The sequence below is a fragment of the Podarcis muralis genome, chromosome 3 (assembly GCF_964188315.1).
Source record: "Podarcis muralis chromosome 3, rPodMur119.hap1.1, whole genome shotgun sequence".
NCBI classification, from domain to species: domain Eukaryota; kingdom Metazoa; phylum Chordata; class Lepidosauria; order Squamata; family Lacertidae; genus Podarcis; species Podarcis muralis.
This window is the reverse complement of record NC_135657.1, coordinates 99,986,370-100,013,966: the sequence shown is the minus strand read 5'-3', so window position 1 is coordinate 100,013,966 and position 27,597 is coordinate 99,986,370. Positions and strand designations below refer to the sequence as shown.

Sequence of the window (27,597 nt, the reverse complement as noted above, 5' to 3'; positions counted from 1 at the left end):
TTGACATGGCTAAGTTGGGGCCATTAAGTCTTCTGTGTCTACTCTGAGTAAAACTTAGTTGTATACAACCCATAAGTTTTATTCAGTGCATAGCCAGGGTTATTTATCGTGGTTTCTTTGACACACCTTTTAAATTTGCGTAAGTACAGGTTATTACAGTTTTGTCTTTTTGCATGGAATTTCCTCCAAAAAGACATAAAGCCATTTCTTCTTCTGTATAATGAATCCAATTTCAGCAAGAAACAACCCACATGATCAGGCCTCACAACAGCTTGCAAGTCAGTTTACAAAGCCCTTGTAACCTGCATGATGTGGAAGGTAGAGCTTTAGGGCAAGTTCCTATTTGAGATGAGAGCTGTAGGAAATGCTAGATTGTGGTTAGTCTTTCTACCTGCCTCAGGCACGAACACAGCCACCCCTGCTGTCTTATATGTTGATTCATGCAAACTATTAGCATTTCTAATAATGTTATTGACTGGTCGTGATCTTGAGCTTTCAAAATCTGAGTAGGAAGCCGTGATTTCTATTTGGGCCACTTACCAATCTGCTGTAGCATCGGCGCACTTGTTAGTGCAGCTATGTTTTAAACCTGCTTTAAATCATGCCATGCAGCAGCTTGCTCTTTGCATACAGCAAATTACTATACTGATTGGTAATCTTCTTTGGCCTTTTGCAGTAGTGTGTGTGTGTTGAGGAAAGGCGGGAATCGCCCGATGGTTGTACACTAGTGGCTTTCAGACTGTGTTGCAGTGGACCCAAGGGATTCCTCAGATGAGTAAAGAAGTTACGGCCAGCAAGCTTTCCTGAGGGGCGGCTTGTCAGCCATTGCCAATCTTCCCCTGTAGCCTGTGTGAATCCACAGAAAGGTCTTGGGTGTGTTCTGTCACAGGTGTGTTCTGTCACACTCTCAGCGTACAAATGGGGTACAAGTCTGGCCAATGGTCTGCAAGCTCCAGAACCCTCTGCAAAATATTGGGGTTAGATGTGGATAGAGGATTGTCAACCGAGGCCTTGGCATGCAAAGGGTTTGCTGCAAGTAGAAACATCCATGAATGGCACAGCCAGGATATGCATAGCAGCCACAAGTCAGATCCATATTGGCTTGTTCTGACCCATGTGGGTTTAATGTGTGATGCCAGGACCTTGAGGCAAGGGGAGACTCCAAGCAACTGCCATCATCCCTGAGCACTGGCCATGCTGATGGAAACTGGAGTCCAGCAACATCTGGCTTCCTGCTGCCTTAAGGTGTCCAGAGGATCCTATTTACATGAGTTGTGTTGGACTGTTTTAAGAGAGACCTAATCTATTATATAGCACAGCAGCTGGGTGTTGCTTGGAAGGGAGATTGCTGCTTCGTTTCAAAGGTCATCAATCTGCTTGTAGAAGAATAAATAAGAACTCAATATTTATTAAGCTAATGCTTTGTAAATAACTATATCCCAGTGCTTTGGAACTGAATACCAACTGCACGTAGTAACATTTCTGGAGTTACCTAAGCACCCCTGATTGTTCAATTTTATTTTTGCAGGCAACAAAAAAATCAGAGGAAGCAACTGCCTCTTAAATGCTTTGTTGCCAGGATAGCTAGGCAGCGCCATGTGGTAGGAACAGCAGACTGTTGCCTGGATGTCATTCCTTTTATTATTTGGCAAGCAATGGAAAGCCTGTAGCTAACTGGAACTTCTAGAAGGACTGTGTTTGGTGTTTTTCTACTGTTCACCATTTTAAATGGCAAGTGTCTATAACTGAGAGATAGCTCCCCCCGGTAAGCTCATGGATGTGGTGAGAAGACTGGGTGGCAATATTTATGGCATCGTGTCAAGGGGTATTGCAATTTGAAAACCAGTGTGGGTTAATTGTGTAGAACGGGGTGGGGAATCAGTAGTACTCTGGGTGTTGGGTGTACAAATCTCATCAGCCCCAGCCAGCATGGCTAGTGATCAGGGATGATGGGAGTTGTAATCCACACCATCTCAAGGGTATCAATCACCCCAGTGTAGAATATAATACGTGGTACAACTTTGCATCAGATTATACTAGGAGTAGCCAATGTGGTGTTCTTCAAATGTTGCTGAACTCTAGTTCCCCAGTTCCCATAATCCCTGACTATGCTTACCAGGTGCAGTGGGAAACTGCAAAAGAAAGAGCCTTTTCGGTGGCAGCACCCCAGCTATAGAATTGCCTTCCCGAGAGAGACTTGCCTGTCTTGATGTCATTTTGATGCCAAGTGAAGAGCTTTTTAAAATTTCCTCTATTTTTATTTCATCAGTTTCTATTTCCTATTCCTATCTGGGCTTTGTTTTCCTTCTGTCATTTTATTTATGTATGTATTTTTTGTCAGATTCTCTACTTGTTGTAAGCCACCTAGAGAACAGGATTATAAATAAATGCAGTTCTTTCTCACTTTGGTTTGAACTATGTGCACACTCATGTTTGGCTTTTTGAAAGCCCCACGGGAAGACAAAATGCTCAGTTATAAAATGGAATTGTTTGTCCCTAAAACATATTAATGAACTTCCTATGATATCCTATACCTTCAAGAGGGCTCTGTATAAACAGTAGCATAATGGCATAGGAAAAACAAAAGTTTGCAAAGTAACTGGAGGTAATTTGCAGAACAGCAAAGTGATTGATTAAAGGATACGAGGAGCTGATTTGAAAAGAAGGATTACAAGAACTGGACATGCCTGGCTTGGCAACATGACAGATAAAAGTCCAAGAAAATCAAATTGCTTATGTCAGGGAGAGTGGGAGTACCACATGGTTGAAATTGAGGCAAAACTGATGTTGGAGTGATACATAACAATCAGTTAAGAGCCTTCAAGTAGTCAGTTCATCGTACCACTTTAGCTTGGTTGCTCACTTTGTTATGCTACAAGGCACTCCTTCATATCTGTTCCCCAACTCCCCAACTACTGCTGATTCTCAAGGCAGCTATCTTCCAGAAAACTTCCCTCTTTCCCCATTCCCACGGCTTTCAAATATCCTTTTTATTTTAAACATTTGAATTATGTGCTGATATGCACAACCACACTATTGTTTCTTTGTTGTCATGTTCAGTGTGCACAAAACCTTTTTTTTATAATAATATTTTATTAAATTTTAACAATAAAGAAATTCCAAAACAACAAACAGAGAACAATAAAAACACAAGAAAAATATAAAACACAACAATACAAAATTACACAATACAAAAATACAAACATTTAACCTAACAAGGGGAAATGAAAAAGAAAACAGAAAAAACAAATAAGCGCACAAAAAAAGAAAAACACAAATCACTCTTTTTTGATTTCTCATCTTTGATTAACTTATTTTCCTGACTTCCTCACGCCTCCCTTTTTTGTATCCCTTTTTGAAAATTGGTTCAGCAAATTCATAAGTGTGCACAAAACCTTGAACCACTTTCATGGGGGATAAGGTTATCAATGACTGCAAGCCATAATTAGGGCTGGGTAATTAATAATAATAATAATAATAATAATAATAATAATAATAATATATTTCTACCCCACCCATTTGGCTGGGTTTCCCCAGCCACTCTGGGCAGCTTTCAACAGAACATTAAAAACAGAATAAAACTTCAGATGTCTTCTAAAAGTTGGATAGTTGTTTATCTCCTTGACATCTGATGGGAGGGCGCTCCACAGGGTGGGCACCAGTACCGAGAAGGCCCTCTGCCTGGTTCCCTGTAACCTCACTTCTCGCAGCGAGGGAACCACCAGAAGGCCCTCGGAGCTGGACCTCAGTGTCCAGGCTGAGCGATGGGGGTGGAGACGCTCCTTCAGGTATACTGGGCCGAGGCTTTTCAACATTGTGATATAGTTATACATTGCTGTGTTGAAAGGAAGGAGCGTTGGCCCCAGCCCCGTGAGGCACGAGGGTGAAACTGTCATTGCTCGCTCTGCCACCAGCACCCAACACATGGAGAGACCAACAAGGCAAATCCAATTTGCCAACATCCATGATGTAAAAGAGAGAAGTTACAGGTAGGTAGCCGTGTTGGTCTGCTGTAGTCGAAACAAAATAAAAAAATTCCTTCCAGTAGCACCTTAAGTTTGTTTGTTATTGGTATGAGCTTTTGTGTGCATGCACACTTCTTCAGGTAAAACAGAGAAGTTACCAGAGACGCCAGCAAACTCAAATCCAGCTTGATTTCTATGTTTTGTTTTGTTTTGTTTTGTTTTGTTTTGTTTTGTTTTGTTTTGTTTTGTTTTTTTGCAGCCAATGCATAGAAGGCCACTGGGTGTATTATGAAGCTATTATTTTCACTCAAAAGAAACTCAACCATTTTTACTGGGGTGTCCCTGCTTGCTTGTGTGACCAAAGGTTTCAGAAAACAATCTCTTGGGTCTCTATATAAAGGAGCTAACAGTTAATGAATGATGTCTTCCACCTGAGGTTGACCACAAATACAAAGTCTGTCTGCGTATGGGGCTTGTCGTAGTGACCATCCAATGCTGTAATAGGCATCTCTTGGAAACACAGATCAATAAAGGCATTTTTTAAGGAAACTAGTAAGAGTTTGGTCAGATAACTAGCTCTAAAATGCTCTGTTCCCAAGAGCAGATACCAAGGAGAAAAATTGATGTTTCTAATTAGTTGCAGGTTTCTTTCTATCTCGAAGAGCCAGTCCCATAGTTACAACTTATTCAAACTCAAAGCAGACCTTAGTTCTAGAAAATAATAATAATAACCTAAAACATCTTGACAAGCTGCTTTCCAGTAAGTTCTTGAAAGAACATTTAAGTTTCTTCTCTCTCTACTTCGTTGTCTCACTTTGATGACATCCAGGCAGTACAACAAATGTTTGTATATGTGGGGAGTGGGAGTAGGGTCTGGAATAACATCCCACACCCTAATCACACCTGTGCAGTCTGTGCCTTCCATTTTCGAGATTGCAGTTATAAAGCTGGAGTGTATTCTTGTAACCTACTGTGCTGATATGACGTGCAGTGCATGGAGACTGGGTTTGGGAGGATGTTATCAGTAGACATGATCACATTTGCACATCTAGAGAAACAAATGTTGTGTAGAAAGACCATCTGAACAGGGATGAACTATCTAAAGTTTAAGGAATAGAGCTTTGTACTTGGTTTCACCTACCCACCTCCTTAGTGTTCAGGTTAATGAAAGCATGGATAAGTGTCTGTCCTCACAGGGCTGAAGGATGTTGCTATTTTTTTTTATATCTGACATGTCCTTAACCTGGCTTTCTATTGTAAACAGCTGTAATTCTTGTCTAAGTGTTCCCCAATCCTTAGCAGCAGCACTTAATAAATTAAGTAAGCAGGGAGCTTTTAAACTCTCTTCCTTTGTTTATGTTTCTTGTACTGCTTTCCTTTCTTCCTCTTCCGTTATCATTCCTTCAGTATCCTTCCACTCTGGGAGACATGTTTTTATTACGTCAGTTCACATGAGAAGAATTTGATGGTCTTTTGAAAGGACCAGATTGTCAGGCACTGCTTTTCTGTAAATTGCTCCTCTGCAGCTGGGATGATGCTTAAGTGCTCTGACCATGTGGGTTGGGGTCACTCATATGACTCTTCTTTGGCACCCCAACCTAGTGGAGTATCACACCCATTGTTGGGATCCAAATTAATCAGCCTGTATGGTTGACTCATTTTTATGCCAGCTACACTCATGGAAAAGCTACATCCACGGATTATGGGAACATAAACTGTCCCCACGTTTGTCATATTTATGTAGCTCCTATAAGAATTGCTGTAATCATGATTTCATAAGTTGCTCTCAAGTTGTCAGGAATGAGCCAGCAGTAAATTGCACCATGCGAGTTGGAGTTAAAAAGAAAAGATGGGACTTCAGTCTAGGAGTCATTTCCTGGTGCATACAATTCTCCTTCCCCACCCAATCATCACCACCAACCACATACAGTACTACATACAGGCAACATCTTTTCTCCAGTAATTTAGATGCACAACAGAAACGTTTGTGTTTTTCTTCGATCATTACAGATCTGAGATGGGGGGGGGGGGGAATGGATAATCTCAGACCTACTGAATATTCAGAAGACCTGTCTCCAGAAGCAGATGCGTAGAAATTGATAGGGATACTTTGTTGCTAGAAAATAATGTATTTTTCACATCTGCAATGGTAAATTTATTTCACAACCTGCATATTTTGCAAAAGTGTGTGTGTGTGGCACAGCTTTACAAAAAGTACAAAATAGACATGTCATGCTAAAAAAATCACATTTGATTTTTTTTATAGAGGAATACAGTGGTAACTTACAAATATTAGTTCCATATTTCCACCACCGCAACTACATATGGACATAATGGGTTGTATCCAACCAACTTGAAGAAGTCCCACTGAAATCAATAGACTTAAGCTAGCCAAATCCTCTGATGACTTAGTTAAATACAATTCAGTGTTTTTAAAGTTTCTCATGATGAATACAGAATTCATTTGCATATTTGTGACTTATAACTGGAAGCCAATTAATTCCACAGATAATTTGGGCAGGATTGCTGCCTTAATTGCTGAGTGTGGAACATCATCCAACAGAGAGAGGCTATTTAATCCCCTAAAATAAATCATCTTAAGTGTACCTGTTTTCTGGATTCTGGCCTATGTCTTTTGAGGGTTCTCTCCACTCTGAAAATAATTGTGAGAGTTAATTAACCCTAATTTTGAAAAGTGAGTACATGGCCACAGAGTAGATGCTGTGCTTGAAAATTAGACAATTTCATTTTGTTTTTAGTCATTTATTTTATTTTCCCAACTGCCCCCCAAACACGGGCTTCTATTTTATATTAATGAGAGAAATAGAAGCAAGGGTATCCTGTATGTTGCCATATCAACATATCCAAAACCTTGTTCCAAAGTCATTTTCTGTTGTTTGCGGGGTGGGGGGTGTGTGAGGTGGGATATTTTCTTTTATTTACAACCTGGATTATCCCAGGGTAGGTTAATTGTCATTTTACACCTATACCCTCAAAGAAGCAGCAGTCTAAATATTTGGTTTGGGTGCCTTCAGGGAAGAAAGGAGGGCAAGGTTTCTCTTAGCTAACTTTCCGCCCCCTGTGCTGTTATTCCCCTTCTCCCAGAACAACTCGCTCTCTCCATCACAAACATTCTACTTCTGCTCACCTGTTTCTTCAATTCTGAGATTGCAAATACACAACAAAAGAGAAAAAAATGGTGGGGTGGAAAGTTGTTTTAACCCTAACCACTTGCCCTTTGCTTTTCTGAGTCCTGCCAAGTAGTCTACTGTGGAGTTGTTTATATTTATTGTATATCTATTATATTTATTTTATATTTTATGTCACCTGCTTATAGAACTTTGAGTAAACGGCAGGTAAGAATTCTAATCAGCACCATAATGCTTTAAAAAATGATAACGAAGAAGACAATTCTTGAACTACCTCCCTCCCCCCACTTTTTAGTAAGGTGTGTTTGTTTCGTAAATAGCCTGCCGTGGAAGAAAGGAAGGTTCGGTCCAGTTGATGGAGTAGCCACAGGAAGTGGAGAAGGCAATAATGGCCTTCTCTTCAACCACTTTATGATTTCCCTTTCACCTACTCTAGACTCATTCCTTACCCAGTTCCATTCACAACACGTGATGAATTTGGCCTATCTATTTTTCACCCATTGTACCTTCACCCCAGCTAATCCAGACAAGTTCTTTTTTAAAAAAATATAAGATGATTGCAACATTGCCCTCATGCATTCCCCTGGGTGCTTGCAAAATTACCGTTGCCATTGTGTGGTGCCCTTCAGAAGACATTTAACCAACAGCAGGCCTGCCTAGCTTGTGATTCACTAAATTCAGCACTGCGGCAGCTACGCAGTGTGACCTGCCAGGTGCGTGACAAACGGCCGTCTTTACCTTTTCCGAGGTAGGCAGCAAAATCAAGGTTTTTTTTATCAGCTCAGTAGGTCAAAGCAGTGCAGGCCTGATACCTTATCTATGCAGATAGCTTTGGCCTAGCTCTCTGCTTCATCTTTTCAGAAGCAATAATGTTGTGCTTAATTTCAGGGTATGGAAATTAATTTGTGTATTGCGTGCTTAGAAGGAAAATAAGTTTCGGTCTTCCTTCTTTTTTTAAACCAACGATGCAGACCTTCCAAGCATCCCTATTTTCCAGGGACTTCTCCCGGATTTACAGAAGCTGCCCCAGTTTCTGATTTGACCCCAGAATGTCCCACTTTTGCCTAGGACATCTCTATTTTCATTGGAAAAACATTGGAGAGTATAGAGTTATGTGACCCCCGAGCCAATGAGATAAAGCCTTTAGAAGACAGTCCTGTATAGGGAAGTTTTTAATGTTTAAAAAGCTGCCCAGAGTGGCGGGGGCAGCCCAGTCAGATGGGTGGGGCATTATTATTATGTCATGGGCTTTGAAGACACTCAAACTCAGGACGCAAGGGAGAAATGTGCTAGGAGGAAAGCATGCTTGGCAAACCCACACTGAAATCAGCTCCCGCCTGGAAATCAATGTCCCCACTGTGGCATAGCTGTCCCTTTTTTAAAGGGAAATTCCCTTATTCCGAATAGGATTCCTCACAAGAAAAGGGGAAAGTTGACAGCTATGCACTGTGGAAGAACGTGTGGATCCAGAATTGGCCTCCACAGTCACTTACGGACTCATTGTTAAAACCGTGTTTATGGAAGACAATCTTACTCGGCTACAAGTAATTGCCAAATAAGTATTATTATTATTATTATTATTATTATTATTATTATTATTATTATTATAGGACATCCCTATTTTCATCAGAGAAAAGTTGGGAGGGGATGATGATGATGATATCCTCCACAGCGTAGTGAATAAACGCTTCTTTTTTGTATTAATGATAATAATGCAAAAATAAAATCCTTTCCCCATCAAGTTAGTACCAGAAATATAAATGAATGTGCTGCCATAGGCAGAGCCTGGAGAACAGAATAGCAGGAAAGCAGCTCCTTCCGTATAAATGCTGTATTTAGTCATCTGTGCTGCTACTAACAAGCCATCTTGTAGCTTCATTTGAACAGGATGTGGCAGTTATGCCTAAGATTTATACGCACAACTCTTTTCAGTGATGTCTCCTTAAGCCCAGGTGAGGCAAACATGACTTGATGCCAGCTATTCATCTCATTGTGTTATATCGCTTCAAACTGTGATACCACCGAAGTTGGTGTGAGATAATCTCTCGATTTTGAGAAACCATTCTGGAGGCCAATAAATAGTAAATAAAGTTGAGGATGAGTGTAGAGAACAGATGTTTTACTTGGTCCTTCCCTAATACACAATCATATGGAAAGGTTTATTTGAAATAGGTGGCATCTATGGGCAGGGCTTACTGAGTTGGTGCTGAAATCAACAGCTGGCACCAGAGCCAGGTATACCTAGGTGGCTTCATTTCTTCATGTCCTATTAATTTATCCATTTCAAACCAGGGAAGAAAGTCTTAGGGAAAGTTATCTAGATAATATACAGCTTCTGTTGAAAAGCTCTTTCTGTTCAGCAGTACAAACAGGGATTAGGGCCAGCATCTACATACAGTGCTACCTCAGTTTTCGAACGTCTCCGTTGACTAACATTTCAGAACTCGAACGACCTAAACCCGGAAGTCAATGCTTCCGTTTTTGAACGTGCCTCAGAAGTCAAATTTCTGAGGCGGCTTCCGGTTTGAGTTTTCCGTATTCAGTTTTCTGTATTGAAGCTTCCGTATTGAGTTTTCAGTTTTCAAATGTTTTGGACGGACTTGAATTCCATAGGAATGGTCAGAGTAATCTTTTAAGTGTATAGTATTTTTGTTTTCTTTATCTCTATGATTATCCGTATCCCTAGCATAGTTTAATTTTTGTTAACTGCCTCCTTGTATAATGCCTAAACAACTGAACCAGTAGTCACGTAAAACATAAAAATGTAAATTTTTATGCAATTTAGCTTCTGCTTTTTTGACTGCTACTTAATGTTTGCTTAGTCCCGCAGCAGCAAAGGTCATTTTTGCATGGAATAATAGCAGCTGTAGAAAAGAAAAGAGAGAGGGAGATGATATTTAAGACAATAGGGAAACATTAGTTTGACCTTTCAGGGTATTAGCTGCCAAAAGTGTCAAAAAGTTTAATAGCTTTCCAGTGTAATATTAAGCCATAGGAAATTTGAAGATGCAAAAAGTAAAGTAACCCCTGTATAAGGTGCAAGTTACCTTTATTACAATTGGAATTCCATAGAATTCAGATTACAATACAATAAAGTACAATATAAGAAATAAAAGAAGCAATAAAAATGCAATGCAAATCTCTTCAGTCACAAATCCACTGACACACAGTGGACCACAGTTTGGGAATCTCTGCATTAGGGAGTTGGATGGCTAGAAGAGTTGCACAAGAAAGGGACAAAAGTTGCACAATCCAGCTGATGGTTAGATTGCATGCTATTTGGAAGACTATTTGTGCTCATATCTCCCAGTCAGTCATAGCACCTTGAGGTGGTCATGAGAAAATGCCCATGTCTCGGTATTCTGTTCCACTGCAAAAATGAGTATAGTATCCCATTGTAAACATAGCTCATTAGGCTTGTTGCCAAGAACAAAATCTACATTGAAGATACAATTTGGCACATGATTGTTGTTTTTGAAGTCATGCTGATTTAAGAATGCTTAACTGCTTACTGATCTGTAGCCTAAAGGAGCTATGAAATGCAAAGAAAAATAATCTTAGAATGATTAAAAAAAGCTATTTGATGTCATTAATTAGATTGCTTCCGCATTGGTCTACATGGAGCTCATTGAAACTTTACCTGCTAGTACTCATGAAATAGCATTTCTTCTTTGTTTCAAAGAACCCCAGCCAGATGGGCGGGGCATTATTATTATTATTATTATTATTATTATTATTATTATTGGTTTGATTCCTCGAAACAAGGCCCTATCTGAACTTTAGTATGAACTTTGAAGAAGCTGAAGCCTAATTTTTGTGTAGCCCACGACCTAATTGTTTGCAGGTCCCTATCACCCAGTCTCAACCTGCATATAGATAACCAATGAAATATAGAATTAGACATGTTGATTTCTTAAGTACATAAAAATGCATCCATAAGATGGAGGCTCTTTGGAATATTACAAAATCCTTTTTTGAAAATTGTATCACGGTTTCAGTTTGGTTGTTCTGATTTTCCCTTTCTTTTCTTTCCCTTTCTTTTCTCACTGAAAACTTTCAATAAAATATATTTTTTTAAAAAGAAGAAGAAGAAGAGGGAAGTAAAGAAAAGCACGTTAAACTAAGCTCTCGTAGGAAAGAACAAAAGAGAGCGATGGTAAAGTTGTGGCAGATGGCAAGGAGGCTGAAATGCTAAACAGTGCTTACTCCAGGTTTCAGTAAGAAGAATTATGCTAACAAGATATTTAATACATAGCTGACAAAACGTAGGTAGTAATAGTACTACTAGTAGTAGTATTTACCCACCCTTCATCCTAAGGTCCTGTGGCGGGTTACAATTAAAACACAATGCTAGAAACAATTTAATACAACAATCACAGAAATAAGATGGGTCCTTAAAGTACACATCTCAGCTGTTTTAAAACAGGTTATATGAGGACTAAAGGGAAACCCTAGCCAGTAATCTGTTTTAAAGGGCCAGCCCCACATAGAACACATCATAATTATTCAATCTGGAAGTTAGCAGATTATGAAGTCATTTTGGTCCAATAGGGTTCATAGCTGCCTAACCATCAAGAGCTGGTTTCTAGCCACTGAAGCCAGCTGAGCCCTAAAAAAGCAATCATAGGTCAGGAATGGAGAGAAATAAGCTATGGAGTGCCTTCTTTGTATGAATGTATTTAAATCAGTAAAGCCAAATGAAATTTGTCCTCAGCCTTATTGGTTAAAAGAGCTAGCCGAAAGGAGAAAACACACACACACAATGCCACACATAATATATATATATATATATATGAGAGAAGTCTTTGTCCTCTTTCAGGGGCAGTGAGATTATATATTCTAAAACACCTTTGTGTTTGTTTGTTTGTTTGTTTGTTTGTTTGTTTGTTTGCTTGCTTGCTTGCTTGCTTGCTTGCTTGCTTGTTTGTTTGTTTTTAAGAGATTGATCAATGACTGCTAGAAACTGTGCAGGAGGAAGGGAGATCAGAGTCTTATGACATTAGCTTCAAACAAGTGACACTGAAACAGAACAACCTGTTCTAATTATTATTATTATTATTATTATTATTATTATCATCATCATCATTATTTTCGCAATGAGGCACAAGCTCACACAAAGGGAGAGAAACAGGATGAATTTTCCTCACTAATCTAATTAAACAAAGTTGGGTGAGCTCTTTTCTTGATTGCTTCAGCAGTTGTTGCCAGAGTTTATCCCAGGCAACATGTGGCTATATTGTTTTAACACTGGAAGAAGAGACAGAGAACATCCTTTGTGGGCTTTCGGCAACAGTCATTGAAAGATGGCTTTGTTCCATTAGCCTGGAAGAGGTTGTAGTGAGACGATTTAAAGATGCTGTCTCTGGAGCCCTACAAATCAGGGAACTATGGGCCCATACCTTGTCCCTCTTTTGTAACCGCAGTTGAGCTGCCGCTTCTGGATGATACAGAGACCAGGTACTGATTCACTCCTAAATGTTGGCTCAAACAGCAGCTGTATCATTATAAATGATAAGTGCAGAAAGGCTTACGGTCATTCAGTGAGCTTCAGGGCTGAGTGGGGATCTGAATCATGGTTTTCCGGATCCTAGTGTGACACCATGACTAGCTGACTTTGGGTATTTTAAAATGCAAAGCTCCAGTATGAAATGGTGCAGGCGCAATTGTGTGCCCCCACTTGTGTAAGAATGTTTCATATTACTTAAGCAATGACTACTGTGTACATAGGGACGCGGGTGGCGCTGTGGGTAAAACCTCAGCGCCTAGGACTTGCCGATCGTCAGGTCGGCGGTTCGAATCCCCGCGGCGGGGTGCGCTCCCGTTGCTCGGTCCCAGCGCCTGCCAACCTAGCAGTTCGAAAGCACGTCAAAGTGCAAGTAGATAAATAGGGACCGCTTTATAGCGGGAAGGTAAACGGCGTTTCCGTGTGCTGCGCTGGCTCGCCAGATGCAGCTTTGTCACGCTAGCCACGTGACCCGGAAGTGTCTGCGGACAGCGCTGGCCCCCGGCCTCTTAAGTGAGATGGGCGCACAACCCTAGAGTCGGACACGACTGGCCCGTACGGGCAGGGGTACCTTTACCTTTACTGTGTACATTTAGGAAGTAACTCCATGCAGAATCGGGTCCTTATTTTGCTCCTTGTGCTGCAACATTTCCTGCTTCTGAAAAGGCAAGGCATTTTAAAATCTGAATCCCAGCAGGTCTTTCCAGCTACAGTGGCAAGATGGCAGGTAAAACACTAGAAGCTTGCATAGGTCTCTTGCTTGCCTATTCTGTCCTATGGATCATTTTTGTGTTATTAGTTAGATAGGCAAATAATTAAATAAGTGGGTTTTCAGAGGTTTCAGTACTTGGGTGTTAGCTTGGTGCAAAACCTGAGAAGCAGCATTTTAAATCCCTTCTTATTTCCATCTCAGCCAGTTTGTTAAGCAAACAGGATTTATTTGGGTGTTGTTGTTGTTTAAAAAAGGTATCCAACTATCTTCTTTCTGTCTCACTGAGCCAATTATTACTTGTAGTATTATAGTTTGTAATCAGACCATTGGAGCTCTGGAAATGGAGAGGTTAATGTCCTATTGCGGGGAGGGATTTCAAATTATTTTTGGAATTACTTGATCAATGGTGGTGGCAGCTACTAACCACATATTTGCAGAACACTTCTTATGAATCCAATTTTTAAATCACTGTCTAGAAAACTGGAATTATGCATGTTTGGGGCATTAGGTGTGGTACTAATTTGCACTCCTCACAAATCTTTCAGCTTCTTCAACTCTCAGTCATTATCATCCTTTCTCCATTAGAGTCAACCTCTCTCTAAGGGTGAACAATTATCTAAGGAAGGAGTTATGAATTATACCGAATGTTCCCAGTTGCCTAAAGATCACAGGTGCTCGTTTGGCAGCTCTGGGGTCCTTAAAGAAATGTCTGTTTCCAGTGCATCAGTGCATTGTCCTAGCGACATCCTTGACTGTTCTTAATCATCTTTCCTCTTTTGTACCAATCTGCTTTTTCTTCCTGTGCTCTGCCTGCCAGCACATTCACCAAATGCTGTGCGCATTTTGCTCTGAGGCAGTATGTGATATTTAGGAGAATGAACAGTTAGAAAAATAAATCATTCCATGAATTCTTCATTTTATAACATGCAATTTTCTCTCTGTTGTGCTTTTGCTTTCTGTTAAGCCTTGGCTGGTGATGGATGTTTCCAGCCATTTAAATGTCCTTTGCACTATAAAGTTTATTTTATTTATGCAGAAAGATGGAGATATGCCATCTGCATTTGATTATTAGCTCCTGGAGTTTGACTTCTAGCGAAACCTGGAAGAACATATTTGTTTTGCCAGTGAACAAAAACCCATGCTTTATCAAAACCAATGTCATCATTCAAGCATTCACCTTAGACTTTCTATAAACATAAACTTTTTTGACATTTAAAATGCCACTAGAATAGCTATTTGTTTGAAACCAAGCAGCCGGTCTTAAATTTCAAGGTTAACGGAGGAAACTGGAAAGATTATAGCAGGTCTCCTCTGTGTAAGGGGTATAAATTCAGCATAAATTCACCATCCGTTTTTAGTTTGAAATATATGTGTGCAGGAGTGTAGAACAAGAGCTGCTATCTTTTGAAGATTATTTTTCCACTGTGAGACCTAAAAAGACTTTGATGGTAGTGAAGCAGAGAGGTAGATAGAAAGATTCATTGGGGGGGGGGGGAGTGTTGTCTTCAACTGACTCCAAATTGCCTTTTGAGAAGGGGGAGCCACGGAAAATGCATTTTACAAAAGTTGAAGGTGGGGTCAGTTTGAATGTCACCGTGTCCCAAACAGGAGGGGGGAAAGCAGCGAAGAGTCCTTGACAACCCAGTTGTGTAAAGTAGTTGTTACATTTGCTTTTTCAGTATGCTCCTGAGTTGCTGGCAGTGGTCCGCCTACCCTTCATCCATCCCAGTTATCTGCTAAACGTTGTTGACAATGAGGAGTTGATAAAGTCTTCAGAGGCCTGCCGGGATCTAGTGAATGAAGCGAAGCGTTATCACATGTTGCCTCACGCCCGGCAAGAGATGCAGACTCCGAGAACCCGACCCAGGTTATCAGCAGGTACAGCTCAGCTCGCTTCAGAGCTGAAACTCTGGGGCCTATCTTTCTCTCTTTTCCCCCCCTGCAGTTATTGACGGGACAGGGACAGGTCAGGCGGACTATTTACGGTCTGCATATGGTTGCAAGATTAAATTACTTCCTTTTCGCGCTCTCTCCGTGGCACTTCCAAGATACAGCCTGAGTTGCAGATTGTGAAATCAGGAACCCTGCAGTTCTACTTCAGGCTCTGACACTGATTCCCCCTGTGGCAGAGAGAGGGATCATTCATCACCACAGATCAGGTGCTAAGTCACCAGCAGTTGGTTTTCTTTCACAAACCGGCCATATTTTCAAAACAGCTCGGCGCCATTAGTTGGGGGGAGAGCTATGTTTGCTGCTTTGTCAGACACCAATTGTTGGTATTGATCCCCTTTCAAAGCCCCTGTATCATGGAAGATACTAAGTTTGTCTTAAACAAGACCATATATTCTTTACATACAGGTCCGGTGCCAGAGGTCATCCGTGTCAGGCACTGGCTGAGGGATTCTCTTCAGCCTGACCTGCTGCCCGTTTGCAAACTGCTGGGCTCATATAGTGGTGAGCAGACACTGCTGTCTAACCACCTGCCTCCACCTTCCTGCCTCATTTGGGACCCTCTGAGGAAAAGCCAGTAGTATATTTCTTCTCAGAACCTGGCATTCCAGGGGTTGTGGCCAAGAGAATACCTGCACCACCACCTCTGATTGCTGTTGCAGTTAGGAAAGCTGTCTAATAATTATAACAGTAATAGTAATTTTGTTATTCATATGCAGCCCATCTGACTGGGTTGCCTCAGCCACTTTGGGCGGCTTCCAACAAAATATTAAAAACACAATAGAACATCAACCATGAAAAACTTCCCTGAACAGGGGATGTCTTCTAGAAGTCTTCTAAAAGTCAAATAGTTGTTTATCTGACTTCTGATGGGAGGCCCTCTGCCAGATTCCCTGTAGCTTAACATTTTGTAGTGAGGGAACCACCAGAGGGCCCTCAGAGCTGGACCTCCGTGTCTGGGCTGGATGGTGGAGGTGGAGAAAGGGCCGAGGCCATTCAAGGTCAACACTAAAGAATAGCTGCTTAAGAAGCTGTTGTGGCAAACTGTGGTTGCGATGCAAATGTTCTCCTGGCCACCTTGTCCAGCATACCTCATTCTGAAGAAGAGCACTCATTTGGCCCTTTCTCAGAGCCAAGGTGCTGGAGAAGTCACAAACAAACTGAAGGAGGTTTAACAAACTGAAGGCCATCGTCCTCTTTCCTATGCTCCTCCTGATGGAAACATGCAGATGGGGACAGATATACCCCCTGCTTTAAGTCGTTTGCATACTATCTTCTCGTGTATATTATTTTCTACAAAGCTTGAAGACTAAGCTCTTTAGCGACAAAACGTCGGATTACCGGAACAACATCCAAGCACTGAACCACTGGTATATCACAATTGAACTCTTTATCTACTGCATTTGCGCTTGTTTAAGATAAAACCTATTTGGGAAAGAAACTACTTTTGCCATTTTTATGGACATTTAATGTTTATTTACAGATAGTTGCCTTGGTGATATTATATTGTGCCATTATCACACAGCAAAGGAGAAGAAAAAGAAAAAGAAAAAAGAGAAAGAAAGAAAGATGATAGATAGATAGATAGATAGATAGATAGATAGATAGATAGATAGCAGGAAGGAGTGGCATGAATAGGGGAGTGAGCAGGGGGAGAGGAGGGCAACAGTGGGGCCAGAGGAGGTCATGGACTATATATTATGGAATCACATACTGTAGAGTTGGAAGGGACCTTGAGGATCATCTAGTCCAGTCATGTCCAAAGTCCATTTTGGGGGCCCAATCTGGCCTGTCGGTTGGTTTAATCCGGCTCAACAACTTTGGTTGGCCCCCACAGCCCTTCATTTCATCAAATCTGGCCCTCTTCAAAAAAAGTTTGGACACCACTGATCTAGTCCAACTCCCTGCAGTGCAGGAATATGCTGCTGTCCCATATGGGGATCGAACCTGCAACTTTGGCGTTATTGGCACCATGCGCTAACCAACTGAGCCAATTAATGGAAATGCTTATAATATCTAGACCTATAAAGTGCATGTTAGGGTCGTGGAGTGGTTAACGTACAAAACAACCAGCCGTTATGCTTAATATACACAACAGACTGAACCTAGGCATGTTTACACAGATGGAAGCCACATTGAGTTCAATGGGACTTACTCCTAGATAAATGTATATAGGATTGCAGCCTCATTTTTCAATAGGTTTTATTTCTGTGTGAATATGCGTATAATAGAATCATAGAACTGTAGAGTTGGAGAGGACTCTGGGGGTCATCTAGTCCAATCCCCTGCAATGCAGGAATCTTTAGCCCAACATGGGGCTCGATCCTACAAGCCTGATGTTAAGAGACTCATCAATGAGAGACTCAGCTATGCAGGCAGAGCATAGCCATTGTGACTAGTAGCTGCCGATAGCCCTCTCCTCCATCATTTTTTGCAGTCATCTGTTGAATGATTTACAGTGTGAATAGACATTCATCTGAGAGTAGACCTTCAGAGAAATGCACTGTTAGGAAGATTATGGCTCAACACTTTCCAATAGTTCCGCCTCTCAGCAAGCAACTTAAACTTGTATTTTTCAGCCAGCATTTTCAGATACTGTTTATTAAACCGGTTTCTGACTGCTGGTGTTTCTATAGCAATTGTTGGTTCCACACCCCCTTAACTCTGTTTTTACTGTTATTGAAAATTTATCATTTTTAATATATTATTTTAATTCCCCCCCCCCTTACCTGTTTGCTGCCTTGAATATATTTTCATATAAAGGCAGGATAGAAATACTGAAAATAAATCAGTAAAAAGAGAATAGCTTCAGTTGCTGTGCCTTATTCTCTCGGGAATATGAAGACACAACTCAGTTTTTACCACAGCAGTGCTAAACTTTTCTGTGCGCCTATTAAATTGGAAGATAGTACGGTAGATTTGTATGTGCAAGGAATACAGAACGCCTTTTCGAAGTTGCTTCATCCTGCCTAGGAGAATCAGAACGGCAGGAAATTATATGTCGAGTTGCATCCTTTTTAGTTTGTAGAGACCCTGTTTAATCAGGGAATATATGGGAAATATGAAACACATACGATTTTCAATAACTGCTCACTCTCAAACCCCTTAGCAGGGGTTGGCTAATAGGTTTATTGGTCGAAAGTATTTTTGAAAAGTGCCTATTTAATGTTTGCAGATAAAATTATAGGTGTAATGCATGCTATTTTCAGAAGCTTGTTGATTAAAGAAAAGTAATTTTCCAGGGATAAGGGGAAGGGAGTGATTATTTTTGTAGGTCGAAGTCCAATTATGTGGAACTGTTAATGTACTTGCAAAAGGTATTTAAATCCTTTGTGAGTATTGCAGTATTTGCAATGCCCTCTTGAGGTCATTCATTACAATCACATTAGATTTGGCACAGGTGATGAGTTTTTCCTGCCATTTTATATATATAACTTTACAAAGTGATTAAATGCATAGAGGATAATAGCACATAGACATCTTCCTACCAGAGGATGTATGGGTACCTTTTGAAAATGTTCCTGATCTCCTTATGTTCTCATAAGACATACGCAAATATAACGCAAGAGAAAACTGCTTTTCCAGTTTCTGACATATATGGGACAAAGACTGTAAACAGTGGTTTGGGTGCATGCTCTTAGGGTTGGGTTAACCATTAGACTCACATAATTTTTAGCACCCCACCCCCCATTGCCCAATTCAGTCACAAGGCTGGATGACCTTGGGCCAGTCATTCTCTTGCAGCCTTCTCCTCCTCGCAGGGTTGTTGTCATGAGGATGCATTGAAAGGAAATCCATGTATGCTTCCATCTTGAAACCCTTGGAGGAATGACATAGAAGTCTTGACTTTCATGCAAGCAAAGCCAGTACAGTGGTATCTCAGGTTACATACGCTTCAGGTTACATACTCAGAAATAGTGCTTCAGGTTAAGAACTTTGCTTTAGGTTGAGAACAGAAATTGTGCTCCGGCGGCATGGCAGCAGCAGGAGGCCCCATTAGCTAAAGTGGTGCTTCAGGTTAAGAACAGTTTCAGGTTAAGAACGGACCTCCGGAACGAATTAAGTACGTAACCAGAGGTACCACTGTAAAGTGTTTAAAGAAATCAGTGCAATGAATGATTGAAGATGTTTTGTCCTTGATTAGAATACATTTGGTATTTTTGGACAGTTGGCTTGACTTTTTTTTTATTTCAGTTTTTGCAATAAGTACAGTCATACCTCGGGTTGAATATGCTTCGGGATGAGCACGTTCAAGTTGCGCTCCGCGGCAACCCGGAAGTAACAGAGCACATTACTTCTGGGTTTTGCCGCATGCGCAGATGCTCAAAATGACGTCATGCGCATGTGTAGAAGCGCCAAAACGTGGCCCGCGCAGATGCGCGGACACGGGTTACGTTTGCTTCTAGATGCGAACAGGGCTCCGGAACGGATCCCGTTCGCATCTAGAGGTACCACTGTAGTACGTTCTGCTTTGGTCTTCCTCTTACCCCTTAACCTAGCTGTGCATGAGAATGGCCTGCCCAGTAAGCATGCAGTAAGAATGGCCCAGAATGGCTCAGTAAGCAGCAGTGCTGCTGCTTACTGGGAGGCGGGCAGACAAGATGGGGGGGCAAGGTCAGGGCCGTGCAGCGCACCAGCACAGCCAATGAAGCATTTCTAATGGTGTAGTAGTGTAACACACAGTCCCAGTGTTGCTGCTGTCTTGCCCCTCACCCTCTCAGTAACAGACTGTTGCTGAGACTGCGCCCCACTGGGCAAATTGTACCTGGCTCTGCATCGAGGGCACCAACTTGAATAAAATATGGGGGGGGGGGGCAGGTGAGCTCAGGAATGTTTGATTCTTACCAGGGATGCCAGATTGCTTTCAGGATTGTGGATGCACACCACTGCAACGCAGACGTGCGATGTCACACACACACACACCTGCATGTAGTGCGTGTGACATCGCACGCACTACGTGCAAGTCTGCGTTGTGGAGGTTGGCGGCTGTGGCTCCTCTTCCTCCTCCTCCCCACAGCCAGTGAGGCACCCTTTTCCGCAGGGAGGGGCTCAGACTCAGAGGCAGAGAGACCCTGTCTCTTGAGTCTGAGCCTATTCCCGTGGAAAAGGGTGCTTCACTGGCTGGCTGCAGAGGGTGGAGCTAAACTCCTTCTCTCTCGGAGGCAGTACCGCTGCTACCTACTAGCTTTTCTCATTGACTTTGTGAGTGCCCAGTCCCCACAATTATATTATTGTGGGTGCCCAAGCATCCACGGCCCCCTAGAATTGCCTCCTATGATTCTTACTGTGTTTTAATTTGTGTTTTAATTTGTTGGAAGCTCCCCAAAGTGTCTGGGGTAGCCCAGTCAGATGGGTGGCATATAAATACCGGTAAATTGTTGTTGTTGTTGATGATGATGACCCCTGCCCTACATAATCAATCACATGATGTGGCACCCACCCACCCATTTGAATCAGAATTCCCCTCAACTTGGGGGGGGGGAGCCTCCTCAAATATTTTATTGGGGGCTCGAAAGGACCTTGACCTTAGGAGTTGGCTCCTATTCTATTTAAGATCACATTGGCCTCTAAAGAAGTTCACTAGATCGTTTTGCATGATTTAGATACCTGTCAGAACACTTTCCATTTATTTAGATTCAAACCTACGTATACTGACCCAGAAGCTCACTCCATAACAAGCTGGTTCACAGTTACACCTTAAGGCACTTAAACACACTTGCAAAGCAGTGAACCATTCAACACAGAGTTATTATGCATAGGATTGCATTATTAGTAAATATGAAGTAATTATTCAAGTCTGCATTGGGGATGGTGAAAAATGGAACGATCGCATAGTACTTTAGAACATTTAGAAAAAATATAAGAGGAGCAAAAAGAAGAAAACAGAAAGGAAAAGACAATGCAATATTTTTCTCATTTGGCTTTTACTGTATTTTACGCTGAAAACCTTTCATAAAAATTGATTATTAAATGAATAAAAAAGAACTTTTAGCCTTGAGGGTGATCTCTTATGCTGATTTACAGCACAATCCTATATATGTGTACTCAGAGGTAAATCAATTGAGCTCAATGGGGCTTACTCCCAGGAAACTGGGTATAGGATTACAGCCTTAATATCACTGCTGTTGTTTTTCTTTTAATGTTAGCAATAACCTATTTTTAAAAGGGGGTGTGCGTTTGAAATATTGTATCTATCTATCCTGCCCTTCATTGTTATGAACTGCAAGGCAAGTTACAGGCATATAAAACCGTAAATGCATATATTTCACTTTACATCCTAGGTGTGGCTGAAGTAATAGTCCTCGTCGGAGGACGTCAAATGATCGGGATGAATCAACGCGCCTTAACAGCAGTAACGTGCTTCAACCCTCAGAGCAACAAATGGTACCCCCTGGCCAGCCTGCCCTTCTACGACAGGGAGTTTTTCAGCGTGGTGAGCGCTGGAGACAACGTCTATCTCTCAGGTGAGCAGTGGTGAGAAGGGCATTGTCTATTTGGAAGGCTGTGTGACAGGCCAAACGAGGATGAATTATGTGCCAGCTCGCTGGGAAAAGAGAGACTTCCTTTTATCACATTCCATTTCACATCAGCTCAGATTTCCTCCCCAGTGCATTCGGCACTTGTAACCTGCAAAGGATAGGCTCAACACCCCGTCAAGCATGCGAAAAGTTTCCCCTTGCTATTGCAACCGCATTGTAAAACATTGGCGGGCGCTGGATCTAAATGACAGGTTTCTGCATCTCGAATCTGTTTGACTGAGCTGTTGCATACCTGACCTACACTTACCATATTTGCTTACAAGGAGGCTTGCTCTCGTTCGTCTTTGAAATCTCTTGTTGAAAATGAACTGCAACCCTCTTCTTGGTTCCGGTGAAAATGAACAAACTCTTGTCACTGGCAGAGTTCATTAACACAGTGCTTGACACTTTTCCCTTTTTCCAAGCACCTAGACGACTGATTTGTACAATATGTTCTATAAGTAGCATAATTTTACTTGCATACACTATAGCATTGGATGTGACTCTTCAAGGAAGTTCTCGTTTATCGAACTTTGTGTCAGTATCAGGGGTGTTGAGAAGGGCCCCTCTGTACATCCTTTTTTCTAAGTGGTGTGACACTTTGCTGTTTCCAACGAGAGAGCGCCTAGCTAGCTGCTTAGTCAATTCATACCAGTTGGATGTGTAATTGAATAGACTGCAGGTTATTTATGAATGCCGCCTGGGCATATTCCCATATGCAAATGTCCTGCCTAGTCTGATATCATGACAGCCTTTAAAAATAAAAATAAAACCCTTTGGGATACATGAATAAATGACACCAATCTGCATCATCTGAACAGATGCTTGCAATTGAGGGTGATTTATTTTAATTAGTCAAGTGTCATTTGGAAGAAGATATTGCATTGCAACTGGCTTGTACTGTAATAGGCTCCAAGAGCTGCTTTCCCGCCAAGTCACTGGTTCTTTTCCCCTTCTACATACCGAGGGCAGGTGGCATGGAGTCTGGAGTCACACTCTCTGACGTCTGGTGTTACATGTCACTACTCGATAACTGGAATCTCGTTTCCCGAATGACAGTCCCGAGGTGTCGGCACAACAGCCTGGTGTATGATGGGAAAATATATACCATTGGAGGCCTTGGTGTAGCAGGCAACGTTGATCACGTGGAGAGGTAAAGATGCTCTATTAATATACCGTCCCCCATGGCTGATTCGTAATGTTGTTGAAAAAAGTGGCATCATTTCACATTCTTTATGCAGAATTCAGTATAAATAAATGCTCACTGAACCATAACTTGGCGAAATACCTGAAAATAAGGAGTCCCAGTTGCTAATATAAATGTAAATTTCAAAAATCCACTCTTAAGCCAAGCATTTCATCAGGGAGAGCGAGTTTAGTCATTTTGAAGATTTTGTCATTGTCATTGTTAGTACAGCAGAGTGTTCAGACCGCTTTGCACACATTATGTGTTGAAAACTTACAACATCCCTATGAGGTTTGCCTAGGAGCCAACTCCTAGGGGTCAAGGTCACTTCGCCCTCCCATAAAATATTTGAGGGGGCCGCCCCACCAAGTTGATGGGCAGTGCCATTCAAATGGTGTCCGTGTGCCATGTCATGTGATTGATTATTCGAGTTGGCACCCCTAGGGTAGGTCAGTAGTGCTAGCTTCCCTGTTCTGTTCTTGGAGAAGTGGTAAGATTGTCCAAGGCTAGGTCAGGCTGGGAGAGTTGCAGAGAACCCTACTGACTGAGCTTTGGAAGACAAGGTTTCAGTAAACGACCAGAGTGATCTGAAGACTGGCAGGACCCCTTCCAGCGGCTCTGCCCCCCCACCTGCCAGAGAGCCTGTCTGAAATTTTTAAAGGGCCTGTCCCTTACTCAACATTCTGAGATTAGAACTGGGAACTTTTATACAGAGCCAGTGTGATGCTGCAGTTAGAATGTCGGTCTTAATACTGAGGAGACCCAGAATGAATTTCTCACTCTGCCATGAAACTCCCTGGGTATCCTTGGGCCAGTCACTTGCACATTCAGCCTCACCTATCTCACAGGGTGGATGTAAAGATGAAAGGGGCGGGGTGTATGCTGCTTGGAGATCCTTGGAGGAATGATATGCCCACTATGCTGTACCAGCTCTCTCTTTGATGAAGATCCCTCAGTCCTGATTATATATACATATATTTCAGCATTGAAGTATGTCTCTGGCTCTATTAATATAAAATTCTAAGCTCAGTGCAAACACGTTCTGCATGCTTATCCATCAGGAAAACGGGCTTTCTCCTTCGGCAGGGATGGGCAGGTTGTTTTGATGGGGATTTCTTCAACTCTCTTGCTTTCTGTGGTGTGATTTGTGAAAAATAAGATCAGATAAAGATCTGCACCTGGACTGGACTGGGGAGTCCTTTGAGCTGTGATTGCTTCAGTTTATTATGCAGAACTGGACAGAAGCCCTTAAAGGGATTCATAGTGTTTCTGTGTTTTCATTACTCTCCCAACAAATATTTTGCTACCTTGATATCTCAAAAAGAATTCTATAAACAGCTCTTGACCAGTAACACTTCAGGCAGAAGATTCTTTGAAAGGAGAGGAGAAAAGCGTACAGAAAATTGAATCGGTCAGGACAAAGGTTTAAAATGTCACTAGTCATGTGGGAAGGGAAAGACCACCTTGATACACAATACAGCTTTATTTTTCCATGACTGCTTTTCTGTAAGCTGTACTCTGAATAATGGTGAAGGTATAATATATAAACTCTAGATAATGATCGTGCAAAGGCTTTGAAACAGAAGTAAATTAAAGCATTCGCCCATAAAGCTGTTAACCTAGACAGAGAGAAATTAAGAGGAGAAGGCTAGGAAAAATTGATGTGTGTTGAGATACAATTTGGAGAGAGAAAGAGAGGTTGATAATGCACAGACCCTTTCCCACTCAGCGGGAGCTGCAGAGTAAAATTTTAAAAAGACTTTAACAGTAAGACTGTGTAAAGAGAGAAACACAAAATGACAGAAATGAGGGGAAAGAGACTGAGGCTATTAAAGTAGTAGTAGTAGTAGTAGTAGTAGTAGTAGTAGTAGTAGTAGTAACAGAAATCTTTCTTATGTTCAGGTGTGAGTGCTGTTGCTTGATACCCATGCACAAGAGAAAGGTATCAATAGGCTTGGGGAAATCCCAAGGCTTTTTTAAAATAATGATTTTTATTGAATTTTCAATTTTTCAATTCCAAATATACATTTTGCAAACTTTAAAATATCCAATGACTTCCCTTCTTCTCTTTCCATGGTTCATTTTACATATCCCTGCATATTTTACTGTAACCATTCAAATCAGTTTTCCACTTTTACATCCATCAAAAATTATTTACTCTGTTGAATTTATCTTAATGCTGCCAGCGTTTTCAGCTGTATGCAGTTATTTTCCATATATTCAATAAATGTTCTTCTTGCTCTCTTATTCTGTATGCTAAATCTGCAAGTTCTGCATATTCTGTCAAATTAAGTTGCCAATCCTCTTTAGCTGGGACCTCTCTCCCTCTCCATTTTGGGGCTAACAAAACACAGGCCACAGTTGTTGCATAGATAAATAACCTTTTCTGACACTTAGGAATTTCATTCTGGGTTATCCCCAACAAAAAGGACTCTGGTTTCTTTGGGAAAGTAGTTCTAAACATTTTTTTCAATTCGTCATTAATCATTTCCCAATAAATTTTTACCTTTTTATACATGTCCAACACGTGTGGAAAAAGATTCCCTCCACTTCTTCTCATTTCCAACACATATCTGATTCTGTTTTATAAATCTTAGCCAACCTACTCGGAGTTAAATACCATCTATGAATCATTTTCAAATAATTCTCTTTCAGTGAATAACATGCTAAGTTCCCTTTTCCTTACCCGCTCCCCCAGCACTATAAAATTATGTCGATTTCTGCAAACCTTGGGATTCCCCCGGGAGAAACTCTGGAACGGGTACGGAAAAGGGAACTTCTGCCCCTATGATAACATCTGCAGTCTCCATCTGCTGTGGGTCAAACCACAGAACCTAGGACTTGCCGATCAGAGTCCCCGCGAAGGGGTAAGCTTCCGTTGCTCGGTCCCTGCTCCTGCCAACCTAGCAGTTCAAAAGCACGTCAAAGTACAAGTAGATAAATAGGTACCGCTCCGGCGGGAAGGTAAACAGCATTTCCGTGTGCTGCTTTGGTTTGCCAGAAGCGGCTTAGTCATGCTGGCCACATGACCCAGAAGCTGTACCCCGGCTCCCTCGGCCAGTAAAGTGAGATGAGCGCCACAACCCCAGAGTCAGCCACGACTGGACCTAATGGTCAGGGGTCCCTTTACCTTTACCTAAAACAAATAAAGTATTTATTAACAATAAATAAATCCATTACAAAAATAATCCTGAGTCAGGAAACATGAATCCAAACAATTTTAATGTTTGTTAGCTGCTATTTCTCAGTAACATTGGAGGTGTGTGCAAGTGTGTGTGAGAGAGAAGCGGTTTGGGGAGAGAGAGTTGTAATTTATTTTTGTAATCTACCGCTCTAGCTATTATGTTCACGAATCTGCTATTTAACTAGATGTGCTGCCATTCCATGGAAATATTGATGCCTAACAACCATATCATTTTTTACTGTCTCCCAAGCTCATTTTGCAGGAGTTATTTGGATCACTGCCATGTTAGCTTAAAAAATAGGTGTCTGCACTGGTGACATTGTCTAAAATGAATCTTCATCCATGGTTTATTAACTGTACATCTTTATGGTCAATGGCTTAATTAAATCTGATACCAATGACCTCAGAACTAATTTAGCGCTCTAACGCATATTCTTATCTTCGGTGCTACATGGGGAAATGGATGCAGCGGTGAAATCTTATTCCTGCCGCACATTTCCCATCAACATCTGCAGCAACCTGCAGTGAAGTGTGGTAGCTTTGTCCACACAGTGAAAATTAAACAGAGGCAACTTGTGCATCCCCAGCATAGCTAGTTTACTGGGGCAGAGAGAGCTATCATGTTGCATTATGTCTGAAAATCAGATGATCTTCAAGCTAAACAGTTGTCAGTGCATTTAACACTTGCCTGCCTCCAGTTGCCGTTGAATATCGCTGAACTGATTTGCAAGAATAATCTCACTCTGTTCTAATTAGCAGAAATTAATTGGTAGAAGTCACCTTAATAAGAGGGTATGGATTTATTTATTTTTTTCAAATCCTGGGATATAATGAGATAAGGGTCATACATAGTTAATAGGCTTGGATTATTTTCCCACTCTCCTTGCTTCCTTTGACAGTGTCTGCACCGAGAATATAGAACTTCTGTCCATCGCCGTAGGTTTAGAGCAAAGACGTATTTGCAAAGCTGTTTTCCTGCCTAGCCGTTGGCAAGTGCCAATCACCGTAGCATCTAGGCTGATTCATATGTCTTTCTGTTCTAGGTACGATACTATCACCAATCAATGGGAGACAGTCGCTCCGTTGCCAAAGGCTGTGCATTCTGCAGCTGCCACCGTTTGCGGTGGGAAGATCTATGTGTTTGGCGGAGTAAATGAGGCTGGCCGTGCCGCTGGAGTCCTTCAGTCATACGTCCCTCAGACTAATACATGGAGTTTTATAGAGTCACCCATGATAGGTAAATGGAACAGATTTCAATTTATAACTGGGGGGGGGGGGGAGCAATGAGTACCGTGATACTGAATTGCTAGCAACAAAAGAGGAACTCTGCTGGGTAAGACCAAAGACCCATCTTGTCCATCATCCTGTTTTTGCAGCAGCACATCGGATGCCTGTCCACTAGCAGGACCTGAGCACAGCTCTCCCCAACC

At 41.6% G+C, this 27,597-nt stretch overlaps 1 protein-coding gene across 3 annotated transcripts in view; it reads left to right on the top strand.

Moving 5' to 3' along the window:
* Positions 1-27,597, top strand: part of KLHL29 (kelch like family member 29) — a 414,973-nt gene that overhangs the window by 353,725 nt on the left and 33,651 nt on the right. For all 3 annotated transcript variants that reach the window (XM_028722349.2, XM_077926403.1, XM_077926404.1), the window contains 4 exons: positions 15,009-15,207; positions 21,561-21,743; positions 22,770-22,950; positions 27,211-27,404. In XM_028722349.2, the coding sequence (XP_028578182.2) occupies positions 15,009-15,207; positions 21,561-21,743; positions 22,770-22,950; positions 27,211-27,404 (757 nt within the window). The remainder of the gene's footprint in view (positions 1-15,008; positions 15,208-21,560; positions 21,744-22,769; positions 22,951-27,210; positions 27,405-27,597) is intronic.